This window comes from Leptodactylus fuscus, chromosome 9, assembly GCF_031893055.1.
Source record: "Leptodactylus fuscus isolate aLepFus1 chromosome 9, aLepFus1.hap2, whole genome shotgun sequence".
In the NCBI taxonomy this organism is placed as follows: Eukaryota; Metazoa; Chordata; class Amphibia; order Anura; family Leptodactylidae; genus Leptodactylus; species Leptodactylus fuscus.
The window spans coordinates 81,167,757-81,186,789 of record NC_134273.1 but is presented as its reverse complement, the minus strand read 5'-3'; the positions used below and the strand labels follow the sequence as shown (position 1 = coordinate 81,186,789).

Genomic DNA, 19,033 nt, shown 5'->3' with positions numbered 1-19,033 from the left:
TGTAACCTGTATAATGTAGTTACGGGATAGCTAGTCATGCAATTCCCTCCTGTAACCTGTATAATGTAGTTACACGATAGCTAGTCATGCAATTCCCTCCTGTAACCTGTAGTTAGGGGATAGCTAGTCATGCAATTCCCTCCTGTAACCTGTATAATGTAGTTACACGATAGCTAGTCATGCAATTCCCTCCTGTAACCTGTAGTTAGGGGATAGCTAGTCATGCAATTCCCTCCTGTAACCTGTATAATGTAGTTACACGATAGTTAGTCATGCAATTCCCTCCTGTAACCTGTATAATATAGTTAGGATATTGCTAGTCATGCAATTCCCTCCTGTAACCTGTATAATGTAGTTACGGGATAGCTAGTCATGCAATTCCCTCCTGTAACCTGTATAATATAGTTAGGATATTGCTAGTCATGCAATTCCCTCCTGTAACCTGTATAATGTAGTTACACGATAGCTAGTCATGCAATTCCCTCCTGTAACCTGTGTAACATAGTTTATTGCAGATCCCTCCTGTAATCTATATAATATAGTTCGGGTATTGCTAGTCATGCAATCCCCTCCTGTAACCTGTATAATGTAGTTACGGGATAGCTAGTTATGCAATTCCCTCCTGTAACCTGTATAATATAGTTAGGATATTGCTAGTCATGCAATTCCCTCCTGTAACCTGTATAATGTAGTTACGGGATAGCTAGTCATGCAATCCCCCGGTTGAACCTACTTCCACACAGCAGACAGTAAAGCACAGACTACACCATACGACACACATAAAGCATCCGAATGATCCCCGGCGCTGACCCGAGGCACGATACAGGCGGTGTACAAATCCACGAGACAACGATTATCATCAGGAGAGGTGACAATGATAATTAAATACCAGGAGGCCTAAATTAAATGTGCGCCGCGCCGCCGCCGTACCGCCCGCTACTTAGCAGTCAGGGAAGTGAGAACTTGTAAGACATTTCTGTACCTCACAATGAAGGTAGATAAAAGGGTGCAATATCACCGGGGAAAACTCTGTAATTAACCTCTGCGCACTCAACCTCGCAGCCGCCGCACGCCGTGAATCACTTCAACGCGCTTCGTAATTATCTGTAACTCGCCACGAGATCTAATCTCGCCCAGCAATCCCCGGCTGAAAGATGAACACTTAACATTTAATACACCCCAAAGGATGGAGACGCTCCCCGCACCCCGCTCAGACTCATTACAGACCACGCCATTTCATTTGTAATCCAGAGTCGCTACTTCCTCACCTAATGCTTATTAAATGGTGGATTTACCGGGTTGTATATGGGCGCCGCGTAGACGAGGACGTTACAGCCAAGATTTAAAGGGAACGCGGCACCAATTTTATAAAAATGTATTTAGTAAAACCAGATCGTGAAATTGATCACGTTTTTATTTTTTGTCCATGATTATGGGGGCGGCCATCTTGCCTGAGCTTCTCCTCTGTTAACAGCATTTAGTTACCCGCTTTACAGCAGTCATGGCTATAGGCAGCAATAGACTGGACCTGTGTCACTGAGGTCTATAGGAGAATTTCTAGGCATGCTCTGTGCAGGGACGGGGATAAGCGGTGACATCACTTATAGTCAGTAGTGATGTAATAAAGGGTCAGTGGTGTTATCTATAGTGGTGTTATCTTCTATTGTGTGTCATGTAAATAAGGCAACTGCTGCAAAGAAAAATTGGCAAGTGTCTGTCTATTATTAGGCTTAGTGGGCAGAGCAAAAATTGGAAAAGGTCATAAAAAAATCTTAAAAATACTTAAACAGTAGAATTTTTTGTGACAACACATCAGCCCCATATGAGCTCTGGCACTAGTTTTATCGCCTGTAGACAGAAATTCTTGAAATTGAGTAAAACTGAACTAAATGCAACGTTGGCCGCACATGCATGAAACAGCAGGGTCTTCCCTGTCTGCAGGAAAATCCCAAAAAATACAGCAAAGGCAGAAGTAAGGTTATCTCATTGCAGGATATAAAGAGTTAATGGATGGAGGGGGGGATCCATAGTATTAGGGTATCAGCCGGATTTCTGATGCCAGGGTGTTTTCAGTCAAACTAAGGAACAGGTGCAGCAGCCATCACCCTCCCCCTACCCTCCGATGTCACACATGGCTCTGGGGTTGGGGGGTCCAGAGTGTTCCCTTCCATCAGGGGATTAAACTGTGAAATAATATACATGTAACACTGACTAATGGAATCAATCAGGACTGTTCCCACGGACAGGGTCTTCCTGCCCCGAGACATCTGTAACACCACAGAGCTCGATGAATGCTCTGCCTCTGCCATGTCCTTGTCTGAACACAGGTTTGGTACAGCTTTATAATGGTTGGATCAGAAATCCAAATCTCCAGTATAGAAAAAGCAGATTATAAAATTGTAACTTACTGCTCCCAACACTAGAGGGAGCTCAGGAGCTTATTGGATACTGTATATACATTGAGCTCAATAATAATACAGAATGAAGAAGCTGCTGTGCTGCCTCTAGTGGTGGCTGCAGGGAGGGTTTACAGCAGCCTCATGTACATAGGCAGCAAAAAACTGGAGACGACTCATTGAGGTCTATGGGAGAGTTTTCTAGACATGCTCAGTGCAGGGAGGGGAGGAGATAAACTGTGATATCATGTATTGTCAGTATTGGATGTAATGGTGGGTCAGTGGTGTTATCTACAGAGGTGTTATCTTCTATTGTAACACTGTCTGCGATGTAAATGAGGTGGCTGCTGCAAAGAAAGCTCCTACAGAATTGGAAAGTGACCACCTATTATTAGGCTTAGCGGTGAGAGTAAATATTGCAGGATTTTTTTAAAAAAGATAGTGGATTGGAAAAATCAAAACTTCTTTAAAAATTTACCTAAACTTGGTTTTAAAAAAGGCTCATTTTCCAATGACACATTCCCTTTAAGCAGTTGCTTTTTGTTCGTTTCTAGGTTTACTGTCCCTTTAAGCAGTTTCTATAAATAATCTGGGGAAATCTAGTGCACGGTTCAAGGGCCAGCACAACCCAGCGCGTTCACCGCAACCTTTTAAATGGCCCCATTGTTCCTCCCTTGTCTCTCTCACGGGGACACACTTTCCTCTTTCAATAGGTTGGCTATGGCAGGGGGAGAATTCGGCCATCGGCATCAGTATTCCAGGCCGTGGCAGGCTCGGCTCTCCTGGCAGGGTGACTAAACTTGTGACCAGATCTTCAAAGAGAGCAAATCGCACAGCGAAAAGATCAGAAGTGGAAGAACATATGCCGGCCAGGAGAGTCTTAAGAAGCCATAAAAAATTCCTTGCTGGAGGGGGGAAAAGTAAAAGTTGCATATAATCCCGTCTAGATGACCAGATGGAGAATAAGGAGATGAAGAAGTCTGAATCCAATCATGGAGGACTTACCGGAAGAAAGAGGCGCTGAGCGGCGCAGGGCTTGAATAATTTCTTCCATTCCTGAGCATTTCCAACAGAAAAAGTAATTGGGTAGATCTTGTAGTTAAACTTTCTGGAAAGCTGTTGTGGCCACGCTCCGAGCTGGAAGAGAAGTGAGAAGATACTAGATCTGCTGTCTACGTTAGAATCTACATGGGACATCATGTGGCAGCGTGCATGAGAAGCCAGCCACTCCATTCAGGCCAGGGTTGTGTAGTCGTAGTCGGGGGTTAGAGGCCATGCACAACCTGCCATCAGAGGTTTATGACATCGTCTTATTTCCTGCTTCCCACCGATAACACATGCATACTTGGTCCAAGCAAACAAGCATGGAACAGGGATCATTCAAAGATATGGAAGGTCTATGGCTGGCTTCACCTGGGGCAAAGATTCGGTTTGTTGCCCTAATCCTATATCCAAATACCCTTTTGAAGTCCAAGTGGTTGTTGCCCCAACCCCGGAACATGTCTTGTCTGCACCCCCAGTTACACCCAGTCTGATAGAATTGCACACCAGCTTTACCAATCCATACCATATGGGCCGCCATATAACAGCAGGGATGGGATCCACCACCCACCAATATGTGGCTTTGACTGTCAATTCTAGAATACCTCCTATATGTTCTCTATGGTGTGACTGTTGTCTTTCCCTCTCCTGAACATGGCGGATATTTCCGTATATCTGTTCCCTTCCTCCTTTCTTCGTCCTATAGTCGATGCTTAGTTTTCTGCCAGTTCCATAATGCAAAGTCAGCAACGGGGAAGGTTGTGCAAGGTCACAGCAGTTGTCTCCCATAGCCTGAGATTAGGTGGTTTATCTAGAGAGCGGTCAGTAACCCCTGCAAGTCCAACCGGCCAAAAGGATTTTTCAGGACACAATGGAATAGTGATATGTGAGATAATACTATACTAGGGGGCAAAGGAAAAAATCATGAAGTACGGGAAAATTCAGGCATGAATGTGTCATGTCCAGCTCTTGCAACCACCTAGCTTTTTGTAGAACATTGCAATGCTTTAAAACGGCGCCATCCCTATGCCCATGGCCTTGATTGGTATTGCCTGATATTCCTCTCCAAATTCTGTGACTTTTCACAAGATGAGTTCTGCGGCTGAATCCTCCATGGAGTCTGCAGGACGGTTCCTTACTCAGCGTCCTGAAAAATGAGAGTCCCTGCTGGGTTTTTTTCGGCCTAACATTGGGTCCCAATTTTGATGTGGAATCGGCCTCAAAAATCAGCCTTGTGTGAATCAGTCCTAACAGTCTCATGTAACGTATAAGGGTGTCCTAATACTGCGACTCTCTCTTACGACTAGGTTATAGTATAGCAGGCCGGGGGGATAGAATTTTGTCCCCCATTATGTATCTTCCCATTCCCTTACCTTTTGTTCAAATTCTGGTTTTAATGCGTCCTCAGCGAATATGTGGAATCGGATCTTCTTCACGCTGAAGAGCACGGCAGATTTCACCATAGTGACCGTCTCCTCCACGCGATCCCCGCACGCCACCACGGCCAGGTGCATCCATTCCTCAGGAACTGGGCTCTTCTGCTTCAGCTCTGGAGCTCTGTGGAAAGATGGAGGAAGCGTTATTATTGACAATTAGATTTGCAAACTGGAAAAAAGTAACTGAATTGCTTGGGAGCAACAAGGGGGCGGTCATTGCTCCAAAGTGCTAAGTGGCCACGCCCTCATTGCTCCAAAGAACTCATTTGCATATCGCCAAAAACATCAAGTTCGGCCAACAGACATAGAAGGCGTTTGCCATAACCTGTACTCCCTCCATGTACCATGGTGGCGCCAATGTCTTCATTCTGCACCATATACCCATGCAGCGCCTCGCCCCATGTCGCCCTCATTCCGTACACATCTAAACCCTCACACTACATCTCTCGTAAAAAAAAAAACAAAAACTTATTTCTGTGCCAAAAACTTTCAACATATTGTTTTCCTTTGCAAAGATCAACAATAGACGCACAACTTCCTCTCCGGCTTGGCCCGCGCTCCTTACTACTCTATTGTTGTATCAGTCTGCGGAGGGGATTGTGCTCCAAACAGGAAGACCTCGACTTAAAAACAAAGCTACGGGGAAGACGTCACCGCTCCGTCCTAGTCATGAAGATGTACACCAAGCTAATAACACAAAGGAGACCCCTTTCTTTATAGCTTTGTGTTTTTATATTGTTATAAATAAAGTTTATTGAAAGGCTAGGGGCGCCCTGATGTTTGTGCATAGACTTCATTCTATGTGTTGTCAGACTTCTAGGCCTGCGCTCCAAGACCAAGTTACTATGGAGGAGATTGTAGGCATTTCAATAAACTTTATTTAAATAACACTGGAGCACCCCTTTAAGCGGGTTAGGACCCGAAGTAATGATTGGACCACGAATCATCTGTTTAGGAGCGGGGAGGTCATAGACATCTAATGATCTTTTTCGGCATAGAGTTGGATTGGATGACTTTTGGCCCAATTGGGACCAAAGGCTGGAAGATGGCTTACATCTACAAGGCCTAGTCCTGATCTATCCATAGCTTAAGTATATGGGGGTCTCCTGACTCTCAATAAATGATGATGTCGGGGAAAGATCGGGCATGTTGAATTTCAGGAGCTTGGCAGTAGCTTGTTCTCCTCTCCCAATGTGAAGACATGTACAATAGGCATGCATGTGACATGGGGGGTCCAGGAGGAATAGCTGTCTTCTGCTCAAGCATTGGGCCAACATCTACTATATTTGTATGGCTGAACGTGACAGATCTTAGTGGCAGCCAAACAGACTTCAATGGCAGGTGTCATGGAAAAGAAGAATCTGACATGCTGGATCCTTTACCCTGCAGCAGACAAACCTTATTCCCTTCTCCGTATAGAAACAGACATGCATCCTCAGCTAAGTGGGGGGAGAGGAGACTCCAATGGAGATGTGAACCCTGCCTTACTCACCCTGATCCATATTCATAGAACATATTGGTTTCCTTCAGACATTATAGTAGGTCCTTCTGATCCCTTGCATTATATGCATGCTAGCTTCGGCCAAGAGTACGTGTTACCATTGAGAAGAGTGGAGTAAGCTGCGGTCAGATGTCCATGGAAACAAGTAAGTATTTAAAGAGGATAGGTCACCAAATCTCAAGTTCGATGACATCATCATCTGATCGGCGCTGTCACCCTGAGCATTTTGGTGTTTTGCCCATCTAAATCCGTTCAGCTATTCCAAAGATATAAGCCCTTTTATTGTAGATGTATATTAAGGTCTAGTAGACAAGTGGGCGGTATCACTGTGTCATGCAGTGTTACCGCCCACTTGGCAAGTATATCCCAATTTGCATTAACACATAAAAGGCTTATATCTTTGGAATAGCTGAACAGATGGTGATCAGATGAGCGATATCAATGAACATCCGTGATACTCCCGTCTCCCAATTTGAGACTCGCCCCGTCCTGTCTTGAAGTTGTCCAGGCTTAGAAAAAAAAGTCCCCCCTCTGCCCCCTCCCTAGGTCATCCAAAGTGCATTGCTCAGCAGGGGGCGGCACTGAGCGCAGCAGAGACATACCGCCATAGACAGTCTAACGGTAGAGCGCACAAGTTATGTCTTTCGCACGGTGTAATTTACATAAATATGAGAGTCTGAGAAATCCGGAGCGAGCGCCGTGAATAACGTGTCACCATGATAGCTTTACCGCTGGATTTACAAGAGTTACTACCCCGCAATGATGGGGCAAGGCGCGTATCAATAAGACTCGAGAAGGCTTAGGTCTTAATTAAATTCTACTTTCAGAGGGGCATAAATATTGGATGAACTCATTTATGTGAATTAGTATTTACCTTCCAGCTTTTAATGTAACACCGTGAATTATTAAAGGGAGCTGCTGCGCGCTAAAACCCATAATCCGAGCGGCTGGATCCGCCGTTTCCACGTAGACTTTATTTTCAAGTGTTTTGCCATTCATAACTCAGAGGGAGAAATACTTACACGCGCCAATGGTATCCCTATTACAGTATACAGGGTGGAACTACAAGTCCCAGCAGCCATTATACTCATCTCCCAGGCTCCTCCTCCTCACTTAGTATATGGGATGATGGATATATTCTCTACATACATTGACTTTCTGCTCAGCCAATCAGAGCTTCAGGGGGAGGGCTAGAGCAGCAGGGTGATCCAATGAGGAGGCAGGGGGTGTGGCTCTGTCTACCTCAGACTCCCTGTAGGCAGTGTAGCTGAAGGGTAGTCACAGATCACAGCTCTGTCCATAGAGATGAGCTATAAAGCGGCCAAGGAGGAAGCAATGAGGAGAACAAATGGCAGGTAAGTGGATGTTTGTTCCACTATCACGCCGCAACGGCTAAACGGATTTCAATGAAATTTCGCACATACCTAGATTGTCACCTGGAAAAGGACATAGGCACCTCAGAATCCACATATATCGCCGTGTTTGCCGACTGCGGGCACCAAATTCACGGTCTGTGTAGGCTAAAGGACCTCACATGACATCACAACGTCAGGCACGGGGCTCCGATTGGACCAGGCCACCGCGGGGGCGGATCTATACAGCCATAAGCCGGGTGCACACTGACATGAACAACATGGCGTCGTGCATGCCGGCAGCCGAGAGCCGCACATGCCGGTATTGCTGGAGCCCGGTGCGCGGCATGGACTGGTGAGTCCACCGGGGGTCGGCAGGGGTAGACAGAAGGGTGGGGAGAGTGTGTACACGTAGGAACAAGATGGCAGAGGTGGTGGGGGAAGGGGCTCGGAGTCGCAGATTCGGTAGGAAGGCGGGAGCGAGAGAATGGGGGAGCGGGTAGGGAAAAAAGTGGAGAGTCCAGGGGCGAGAAGAGCGGTAGTGGGCCGGCAGGGCACAAGCAGGAGGTCCATCGGTGCACTGGTGTTGGACGGGCCTGCTGTGCCCACACGGCAAATGAGGGGGGTCCGGGGCGGCACTGCAGGTGGGGCAAGCAGAGAGTCAGGGGGCCGTGGACGGAGCTGCGGGTATAGCTAGTAACTTATAGCTGTATATACTGGCTTGCATATAGTTTTTGTTCCTTTAAGACACCAGTGAAAACTAACCTAATGTGTTCATAGGAGTCCCATCCTTAAAGGGAAAGTCTAGGACTCGAAAAACAGGACTGTTTACATCTTTGCTTGTTAATTAAAGGGGTTGTCCAGAGCACATTATAGTAGTCCACTATCTGCTTTGGATTTTAGGTTAGCGTCCCTTTAAAAGGCTCCGATAAACCGCTAAACACTTAGAAAGCAATGTTAAGACATAAAAGCACATTCCGCTGACAGATTAGCCATCTAGAAGGCGCCCGCAGAGCCTTTTGTCTGCGCCCAACAGCTATTTCGTGTAATACAAAAAAGTTCTGTGACATTTACATGACAATGGAGGAACAATCCGAAACTCTTCTGTTCCTCTCAGATCTATCAGATTAGAAAGGATTAAATGAATGGTCTGAAAATCCTCCGACTGCAGCGCAGCCTCTTATCCCGCACATAGAATTTACCTCTTTCCGTAAAATTACAGATCTGAGACTATGGCGCACTACTAATTCATGGGGTCACTACAAAGAACCTTCCAAAGTGGCCACAGAATGACCTGACCGTGAATGATCTAGAACTAAAGTGGTTATATCATGGTTGGCCCAGCAAACAATTCCAGTCTACAGGTTTGTGGGCAGTAAATTAGAACATCGAAAGGCCATTTTCGCCCTTACAAATTTAATTACCTGAAACTGGTTGCAAGCAGCAATCTTCTACAAACAGCGCCATGGCTATCTTCAGGTTGGACTCGGTACTGCAGCTCAATTTCATTCATTTCCATAAAGCAGAGTTGCAGTACCAGACACAACCCGTGGACATGTGTGGTAGCGTTTATTTAACTATACAGCACTTAAAGTAACAGCAGCTGTGCCTGGGTCTAGATGTGATGTCAGTTAGACTCATGTGCCTGCTGGGGTCACACTGGTTTCCCACCCTTGCCTGGGTCACACTTGGTGCCCACCCCTGACTGGGTCACACTGGTTGCCCACCCCTGCCTGGGTCACACTTAGCGCCCACCCTTGCCTGGGTCACACTCTGCACCCGCCCCTGCCAGGGTCACACTGGGTGCCAGTCCCTGCCAAGGTCACACTGGGTGCCCACCCCTGCCTGGGTCACACTCGCCGCCCACCCCTGCCTGGGTCACACTTAGCGCCCACCCCTGCCTGGGTCACACTTGGCGCCCGTCCCTGCCAGGGTCACACTGGGTGTCCGTCGCTGCCAGGGTCACACTGTGTGCCCACCCTTGCCTGGGTCACACTGAGCACTTGAGGCATGGCTGCAATTCTATGCACAGCCTGGTAACAAGAGTGGCGCTGTTTCTAGAATAATAGCAGACTCCGTTTTTCTATGGTGACCCCTTTAACATACAAGTCAAAGTGACATCTGGGACCTGCTCATAAGGCAGCAGCTGTCAATTCTACCAGATTGCTGAACTCCTTCCTAAGTATGGGATTAGGTTGCTCTGAGAAAACAGGAGAGAGCTCCAAGATACACGGACTGCTATCTGGTGTGACCGGCTGACAGGCTTCTATTCATCTACAACATTGTATTCATGTCTAGTCCTATTGGAAATCGCAGCGTTTCCGCTGCATGTATTTTTCTGTAATGTGTGAATAGGATTTGAAGGGACAGTAAGACGCTGAATTTTTTCCAAAGTTTTTACTCCATGTGGGGCCCTGGCCTAAAGGGGTTTTAGGATAGGATATCAATAACCTATCCAATATCCTATAGCCCTGCCGAATAGGCCGGGGTAACTGTGCGAGTGCACTTCATGGGTTATGTGACCTTTCTGCGGATCAGTCCCATTCAGACAAATTGGGCTGAGCTGCAATACTAAGCACTGCCACTATACAATGTACGGCGCTGTTCCTGGTAAGCAGTGTAGGGGCCGCAGTGCTGATATGAATACTGTGGTCTTTCTCAGGAGCTGATCGGCGGATGTGCCCGGTGTCCGATATTGACAAATCTATCTTATCCATCAATATCCCTGCCGTGAAAAACCCCTTTACATCCTTAGAAAAATCCCTGCACCCCTTCACTCATGAGCGTCTCTCAAACCCGCAGAGCCGCCGCCTGCACAGCCGCATGTAAAAGGACGCCACGATATTACTTTACCCGCAGAGTACAAAGTTCTGCCAAAAATTGAGGTAAAAAAACCCCTGCCATCTAGTACAATTGTGCGCGGTGTCTTTTATTCCAACCATTACCAGGAGGGAATACGAAAATCAAAAAGCGCATTTGTATCCATTTTCCCTGTGGCAGATCAATCAATTACGGCTTTATAAAGAGTTTCTTGCCTCACATCTGCTTAGACAAGCTGTTTATCAAGTGTCATTCTGTGAAGAGACGCAGCGCAGCAAAACCATCGATTCCTGCGCGGATAAAAAGGGTTCGCTGTCGATTTTTACTTTATGGATTCGACAACTAGGAGACAATTATCTTCAAAGTTAATAAATGATGGTCGTCGTGCCGCTCGGCGCTGAGCGGAACAGGAACGTCATGACATGCGATCGTGTGATGTTCTGTGATGGATCAATCGCTCTTATAGAGTTCCTGTCAATTATGGACGGATACTAAATGGGCTCGCAGACTGCAGGCTCCAAAAACAAGGGGAAAAAAAGCAACATTATGGGATAGGAAGGGGTCCTCTTAAAGGGGTGTTCCCATCCGGTGGCGTAACTAGGAATGGTGGGGTCCCGTGGTGAACTTTTGACATGGGGCCCCTCTTCCCTGACCAACACCAAACACCCCAGAGTATAATAATCGGCGACCAAGGAGTGTGTGTGTGTGTGTGTTGGGGGGGGGGGGGATATCAACATAAAAAACACTGTTACTTACCTCTCCCTGGCTCCACCGCACTCCTCGGGGATGTCGGCCATCTTCAATGACATCCGGGACGTCACATGACCCGAGATGCAGGCCCTGGTCATGTGACATCAGGGGACGTCACAAAAGTAGGCCTCCTGGGCCTCCGATCATTATACTCAGGGGTATGAAAAGACCCTAGAGTATAATAATAGTGTTTGAGGGGCCCGCGGCGTCACTTACCTGCCCCTGCTAGGATCAGTAAGTAAATAGGACCCGTTACCGTTTGGAGTAACTCCAGCTGGCACAGCCTATTAGGAAAAAAAAAACGGAGTAGTAGCGGCTGTCGCTGGGCCCCATGTTCCCATCTTAATAAGGGATAGGCGACAACTTGCGATCGGTGGGTTCTCAAGTTCCTTATTACGAGAATGGGGCAGTTTTGTATGGCGTGGTGGTCAGGATAGACGTGTACTGCTCCATTCATTTTAATGGGAGAGCCTCAACAGCACTTACCACATGTGGGACCGCCCACTAGGCACTTACAACCTTATTAGCATAAAACATTTTCTCTGCCATTAGACCTCTCTTCATGGCCACGAATCTATGTATTTTAAGTATTCTTGTCTACTACCTGGGGCTGTAACTAGGTTGATGGACAAAAAAAAGAACGCACAGACTCCTCCAGCACCACTAGGGGGAGCTCAGGAGCTTACGGAAGACTGTTTATACATTGAATTCAATGGTAAAACAGTATGCAGAAATTTCCTGAGCTCCCTCTAGTGGTGGCTGCAAGCAGATAGAATTTAGCAGTTAACTCTAGGTCTACACATGAGATTGTGATCTCTTGGTCAACAAAAAAGCATATAAAAAAATTCTAAGATCCCGGGAAAACTGAATAGCAAACTGAATGGTCCCGACTGCAATTTTCCTTTGGGCTCATGACCTAAAAAAAAAATCTCCTCTAATGTTTAATACACGCACAGCTTTCTATGCTCCCCTGACTGCGGCTGTTTTGGCTCAGATTGGGTGGAAAGTACCTGATAATATTCTCCGTCTGAGGCTCCATGCACACAAGCGAGCGCTTCGTCAGTGCCCTAGGTGTATTTATTCATGTCTATGGCCGCATATACACGCCCATGTATGCAGCAGTGAGTCTGGGCCAAAACTCTGGATAGATTCAATACCTGTCTGTTTTGCGGCCCGGGCTCACTGAGACCAGATAACTGGGCCATGGCCGTGCATGGCTTGTATAATCATGGCTTCCTGGTGAGCTTGTGTTAGTACACAGCAGCCAGTCAGAAGAAGCAGAGCCATAGTATAACGCATAGTGGAAGGCCAGAGCAGCTGTAAGGGTTAAATATAAGTTATTAACATATAGCATTGCGCTACTTATGTAGGACACGGCCCCGGCTCTCTCGATTAATCTCACTTGACATTTTAGCACAAATGATGTAGAAACCCGTAATAAGACGAGTGGATACAAGCAAGGAAATTGCTTCTCAGCATATACAAAGACTTGACCCAGCAGCGACGTATGGAAACCTTGTGTCTATGACCGCAACAAGAACAGCGACCTCCACAAGGCTGGGTCACATGACCTCTTTAGAGTTTGCGTCCAAGCGTCTGCCAGGAAGCCAAATGGAATATTTCTGAGATTACAAAAAGCTGTTTTAATTGCAGAGCTGGAAACACAAAACGGTAATGTGATCCAAGGGATCAGCGGGAATGTATATACACACCAGTCCCAAGCTAAACAATGCCCAAAAGTACAAGCTGGAAACTTGTACCGCGGAGTTAATTAAATCCGATCGCAATGACTTTCCATGACAAAAAAGTTTTCACATCTCCAGTGTGAGCTGCGCTGAGACTGCCTAGATTAGGTTTATGTCCAAATTCTTTGCCGATTATTTCTTTGTAGCAATTAGGGACTTGTTTTTCTCATACAGATGATCCAAAGCCCCTGCTGTCTCTTCCAAATCATAGAATTCTGACTACCTGCAGTCACCTCTAGGGGGAGCACACTGGTGATAGATAGTGATGAGCAAACTGGTTAGCAACAAACGGGGCCTGAATTTTCCAAAATCTTCAGCCAAACCTGAAATTTTGGGGGTTTGCCACCCATAATTGATTATTATACTGAGACCCAGAGTATAGGTGCGGAAAGATTAAAAATCGCTCAGAGTTCCTGGGCTTCACCACAGCATCCAGTCTTCTTTTGCTGGTAGCCCCAAAGACTTCCAGGGTGCTCTGTGATGTCATCAGCCCTGAGTTCCTTTTGTTAAGGCCCCCTTCCCCATGACCCAATCACAGGCCTCAGCACAGAAGGGGGCTGCTGACATCACAGAAGAAGACAAAAGAAGCCGGGAAAGAACACCAAGGAACCTTAGCAGTCATCATAACTCTCTTTACTCTTAAATAAGCAGCACTGAATTGCAGATAAGGGGTGCCAAGCTTCTGAGATTAGATCCAGGTGTCTGGTGTGTCCGTTCTTCTCCAGTGGTGCTCTAGGTGTCTGGTGAGTCCATTCTTCGCCTGGGTGCTTTAAGGGGTCTGGTGAGTCCATTCTTTGCCTGGGTGCTCTAGGTGTCTGGCGAGTACATTCTTCGCCGGTGGAGCTCTAGGTGTCTGGTGTGTCCATTCTTCGCCTGGGTGCTCTAGGTGTCTGGTGTGTCCATACTTCGCCTGGGTTCTCTAGGAGGCTGGTGAGTCCATTCTTCGCCTGGGTGCTCTAGGTGTCTGGCGAGTCCATTCTTCGCCTGGGTTCTCTAGGTGTCTGGTGAGTCCATTCTTTGCCTGAGTGCTCTAGGTGTCTGGTCTGTCCATTCTTCGCCTGGATGCTCTAGGTGTTTGGTGAGTCCATTTTTTCGCCGGTGGAGCTCTAGGTGTCTGGTGTGTCCATTCTTCTCCTGGGTGCTCTAGGTGTCTGGTGAGTCCATTTTTCGCCGGTGGAGCTCTAGGTGTCTGGTGTGTCCATTCTTCTCCTGGGTGCTCTAGGTGTCTGGTGAGTCCATTTTTCGCCGGTGGAGCTCTAGGTGTCTGGTGTGTCCATTCTTCTCCTGGGTGTTCTAGGTGTCTGGTGTGTCCATTCTTCGCCTGGGTGCTTCAGGTGTCTGGTGTGTCCATTCTTCGCCAGTGGTGTTCTAAGTGTCTGGTGTGTCCATTCTTCGCCAGTGGTGCTCCAGGTGTCTGGTGTGTCCATTATTCGTCAATGGTGCTCCAGGTTTCTGGTGTGTCCATTCTTCGATGGTGGTTCTCCAGGTGACCTGCAGGGGCAGAGTATCTGGGTGGCAGCGAGGGTCGGACAGAAGAGTGGTGTGTCAGCCGCAGTGAACAGGATGAGCAGTGATGGCCATGTGAGCGCCATATTGACACAGTAGTTCCATGCTGGAGGGTCCTGCTAATTACAATTGCGCCACTTCGGGCACCAGGGCTCGGACATCACTGAAATTCCACCGTCCTTTATAATGATATCCCTCCTTCCAGAGGTATCAATGGCCTCTTATCAGCTCCCTCAATGTGATAGGAATGATCATTAGCCTGCCAGCTATCAGAGGTCTCCAGCCTGCTTCAGAGGCAGCCGAGGCAATTCACATCACATCAGCCCGTCTCCTATAGTCAGTGACTGACAAGCCGCAATCCTATGATCTGCAGCTTCTGCCGCCGCAACAAACCCCCGCTGAATACGGGACAGATAACTTATTCTAGCAGAGATGGGGGGAATCTGTGTCACGTCTACTGATGAAACACTCCAGAGAGCGCAACGTATTAACAAGACAAGCACAAGAGGCCAACAGAGACTAGAATCTGGGAATGCTGATATATTATATTCATCAGAACCGGTTTTGTGCCTTGAAATCTCTACAGTGAAATTTGTGTTTCGCCTCTTTACTTATGAAGCTGTCAAAACTCACAAATCCTTTTTAAACAGCGCATTAAATGAAACGCGGAGACGTGTACGGCTCTGCATTATATCGCTTGCCAAACCCTACAGAGACACGGCACACGCAGCCAGCTCGGTAACAATGTATAATTGAAACTTAAAAGTATCTGAACGGTAACAAGGCAGGAAATTCCCATTTATTTTCTCCGAGCCGGCTGACATCACCCGCCGCAACGCACATTTAACACTTCTATTAGAAGTTAACCTCTAGCTAACGGCGTCCTACATCTATCCTACATGATATGATGACTTTTCATGGTAAGGATACGCAATTGCGATATTAAAGCAAAAAGTAACGCTCCATCATAAAACGTCCAATTTAGCGACTGTCTAAGCCTTGTATAAAAGATCCACACCACGTACACCAAGACACATGAACCCTTGGAGTTTCGCCAGCAAGCATTAGTAGATATGCTAACCTTTATTGCTATAATAGACTTCACATGTGCTGCACCAAAACCCTGGAATGGGCTACCTTGATCTGGCTTATCAAGGGGCTTTCTGTGGATAGGTTTTTCAAGACTACATCTTTGATGGCCCAGTGGGATCCAACGAGTTGAGTTAGCCAAAGAACTGGGGGCTTCAACTATTTCTCCATCCCCTTCATTGTCGAACAGACACAGTTCTGTACTTTTGGAAGCGGCCGTGCCCGATATTGCAGCTTAGACCATTTCATTAAGTTGATCGGTGGGGGGTACTGAAAGTCAGACCCCAACCCATATGATACCAATTTAGTTATCTTAGATAATCTCTTTAAGGGGGAGGATAAAGTGATGGCATTAAGCAAGGATAAAGATTGGTAGGGGTCTTACGAGTCGTGAGAATGCAGAGGCTGTAGCGCTGTACAGGGAATTGAAGATAGACCTGTTTCATTGTATGGAACTGTATCAGGTTACGTACATAGTGGGTGGCAGGAGCGCCAAAAAACAGTAAAGGGGCAGTAAAACAGAATCCGCACTGCAACCCTTTCCTTCTTAGGTTTGGTGGGGGCCCTTGAAGTTGAACCCCCCACCCATCACACAGTATTGGCATATCAGTCTTACTGTTAGGGGTAACAAGAAAGATGCCAAGCCCTTGGATCCATTGTTTTTTATATAGTTTTGGAGATTTTTGGATCCCACAAAGAAAACAGATAACTTACCTGGTGCCCCACTGAATAATCCTAACTTCCACCCCTTTTCCCACAGTCACTGTTTCACATACTCCAGCCCTGGCAGAGGTAGAAGGAGGGGAAGACAAGCTGGATCCCCCCCAGACACATTTCCCAAGAAGTAATTATCATATAAAGACGCAGTTCACATTTACAGACAGGACGGCAGCTGGAAAGAATTATCAGACGGCAATGAAATAAGCGGCACCAATAGCCCAGCTCTGCGCCAATGACCCCTTGTGCCACTCAGCCCTGATGTCAGGGGACACATGTAACCATAATAATACCTTGTTATAATCACCACAGCATAGAACCTGATAAAGCGAGGAGCGAGCGCCGGCCAAATGGTTATTACGCAACCGAGAAGTCTGGAGAACAGGCTACAGATCCGAATACAAAACCATTCCCAGCACAGCACAAAGCTGGAGCAAAAATGAAATGACAGCTTGACCCTTCCACGCAGCTTCGTGTGTGTACGTATCACGGCTGCCAAAGTCTTTGTTACTCATCTATACTGGGCCAAATCTGCAGAGTCTTGCTGAGAAGCCGGGCCCTGAACCCAGCAGGACTCATGGAGGAGACATCAGCGCTCAGTTATTACATGGAATCAGAGCCAGACGGGGGTCGGTAAAGGCCCTGAAACCTCATCCTACTTCACGGATCCAGACCCAACCTGACCGCCTACAGGATAAGTGGGAGCCATCATGAAGGGAGAGTATCGGAGGTGGAGGCCCTACCTAGGGTGTGTGCTCAGAATGTTCTTACTATATAGGCCAGGCATGTTAGAGGCAAATGTATGATGGCCGACAAGAAAAACTGCCTTAGTTGTCCATCGCAACCAGTCAGGTTCTGACTCTTATTTGTCACAGGCCTGTCTATAACTACAATTGGTTGCCGTAGTTCTTTGCACTAGTTTACATAAATCTTATCCGTTAGGCCCTATATACCTATGTGAATGCAAGACGGAAATACAATGTACTAATAGGCTTTAATGCACCTACTTGACACTGTGAAGACACTTGTAATGGTTGGCATTGATACCAGCCCTCGCCCTGGCCATGGGTCGCACAGCCCTTACCCTCTTTGGTGTTATCTCTGCACACTGTTTAGTTAGCCCGTCATGGAGCATCTCCATGCAGAGACATCTGTGTAGTTTGCTCAGTCCAGATGTGGATGTTGCTGCGCTGGCTCAGCACCGGGGGTAATATCACAGAGAACTCAACTTTATGCCAGAACCCAACTTTCCACCATCACTTACACGAAAACTTGAGCGTCTATTAAAATGATGGCACTGCTGAGACATATAAACTAATACATTACCGCTCAGATCAAGCGAATCACTCACTTAATGCAGCCATAATCATTCTCTGTACAGCAATTTAACATCAAGCGCACGGAGCGTACGTTACAGCTTCGGCGGCTGGCAGGAGGCATATATTAACAAAATGTTAACCATACTGCTGAGATCCAGGCATCTTCAACCATGATATGAACTACTAGTCCCAGAAGGTCTGGAAGTCAATGCTGCTCCCCACAGTCCCCATAGCACTGAATGGAGATGGCTGCTGTCTTAAAGATACAGGAGTTAAAGGAACACTGCAAGTAAAACCCATACACTTTGTTACGTCCATAGCAGCACATGATGGGACAATAATTTGTAGGGGTTCTCCCAAAATAATAAACTGTCACCCATCTAGGTAGCAAGTGTTACAAGGCCAGGGATCCAGTGAAATTGTCTGAATGAAGAGATGGTCACACGTGTATGAGGCCACGCCATTCAATATCTACAGAGTGGACGGAGATAGTCAAGTCTGGAGCTGGAATGGCAAATGGCGTCACCTATATCCTCATTTTGATGGAGCATTGAAGGGAAAATGGCACCAAGTATCAGTTTTGGCCAAAGTGTTCCTTTAAGGCCAGTCCCTGCTACAGTGAACCATCACCGAACCCCAACTAAATGAAACAGGGCAACGGACCCCCATCAGTAGAGCCTTGGCCTTCACACTTGGTCATGTACATGAGGCCTGGCATTGGCAGCTCACGTATTCAGACAAACCTGTGGCCAAGGGTGCAGGCTGAGGGTAACCAGTTTTCACGAATCCCTCATAGACTTGAGTCTATTGAAGAATCTGGGAAATGGGACTGGGAAATGGTATATTCTAATTTTTCTTGGATCGGTCACATAGGCCATTCGGACAAAAGTCATGTCATTCCATCCATTAATATCTATGGGGCTGCGTTATGACCATTAATACAACGCACGGCCATTGACTCCTGTTGTGTGAATTAGCACTTAGTATATCAAGTCACCCCGGAGTCCAGGCCTAAAGTGCAATTCCATTTGTGGTTACCTTCACCTGTAAGAAAGTAATATGGCAGAACCACAACCACTATCAGTACTGAAAATGAAGAGTCTGTGGCCCAAAGTGCTGGAGATTAACCCCTTTAGCACTCTCGATTACTCAAAACAGGATTCTATAGAGTGTAGGCATGAGAAGCAAAGGTACAGTTCGCTGAATTAACCCTGTCCATAGCAGGCATCCCCAGCACCCAGGGCACACACTCCAGTAGCCCTACAGCTATGCCCATCCACAGCTGGCACAGCTTTCCTAGAAATCACTACCTAGTGCCAAAGAGTGCATGACCAACTACTGTATAACTGTGAATCACTGAG

General features: G+C 46.9%; 1 protein-coding gene across 1 annotated transcript in view; it reads right to left on the bottom strand.

The window, feature by feature from the left end:
- Positions 1-19,033, bottom strand: part of GXYLT2 (glucoside xylosyltransferase 2) — a 31,750-nt gene that overhangs the window by 11,555 nt on the left and 1,162 nt on the right. The window contains exons 2-3 of the mRNA XM_075287530.1: positions 4,811-4,994; positions 3,402-3,533 (exon numbers count right to left, since the gene is read on the bottom strand). Of these exons, the coding sequence (XP_075143631.1) occupies positions 3,402-3,533; positions 4,811-4,994 (316 nt within the window). The remainder of the gene's footprint in view (positions 1-3,401; positions 3,534-4,810; positions 4,995-19,033) is intronic.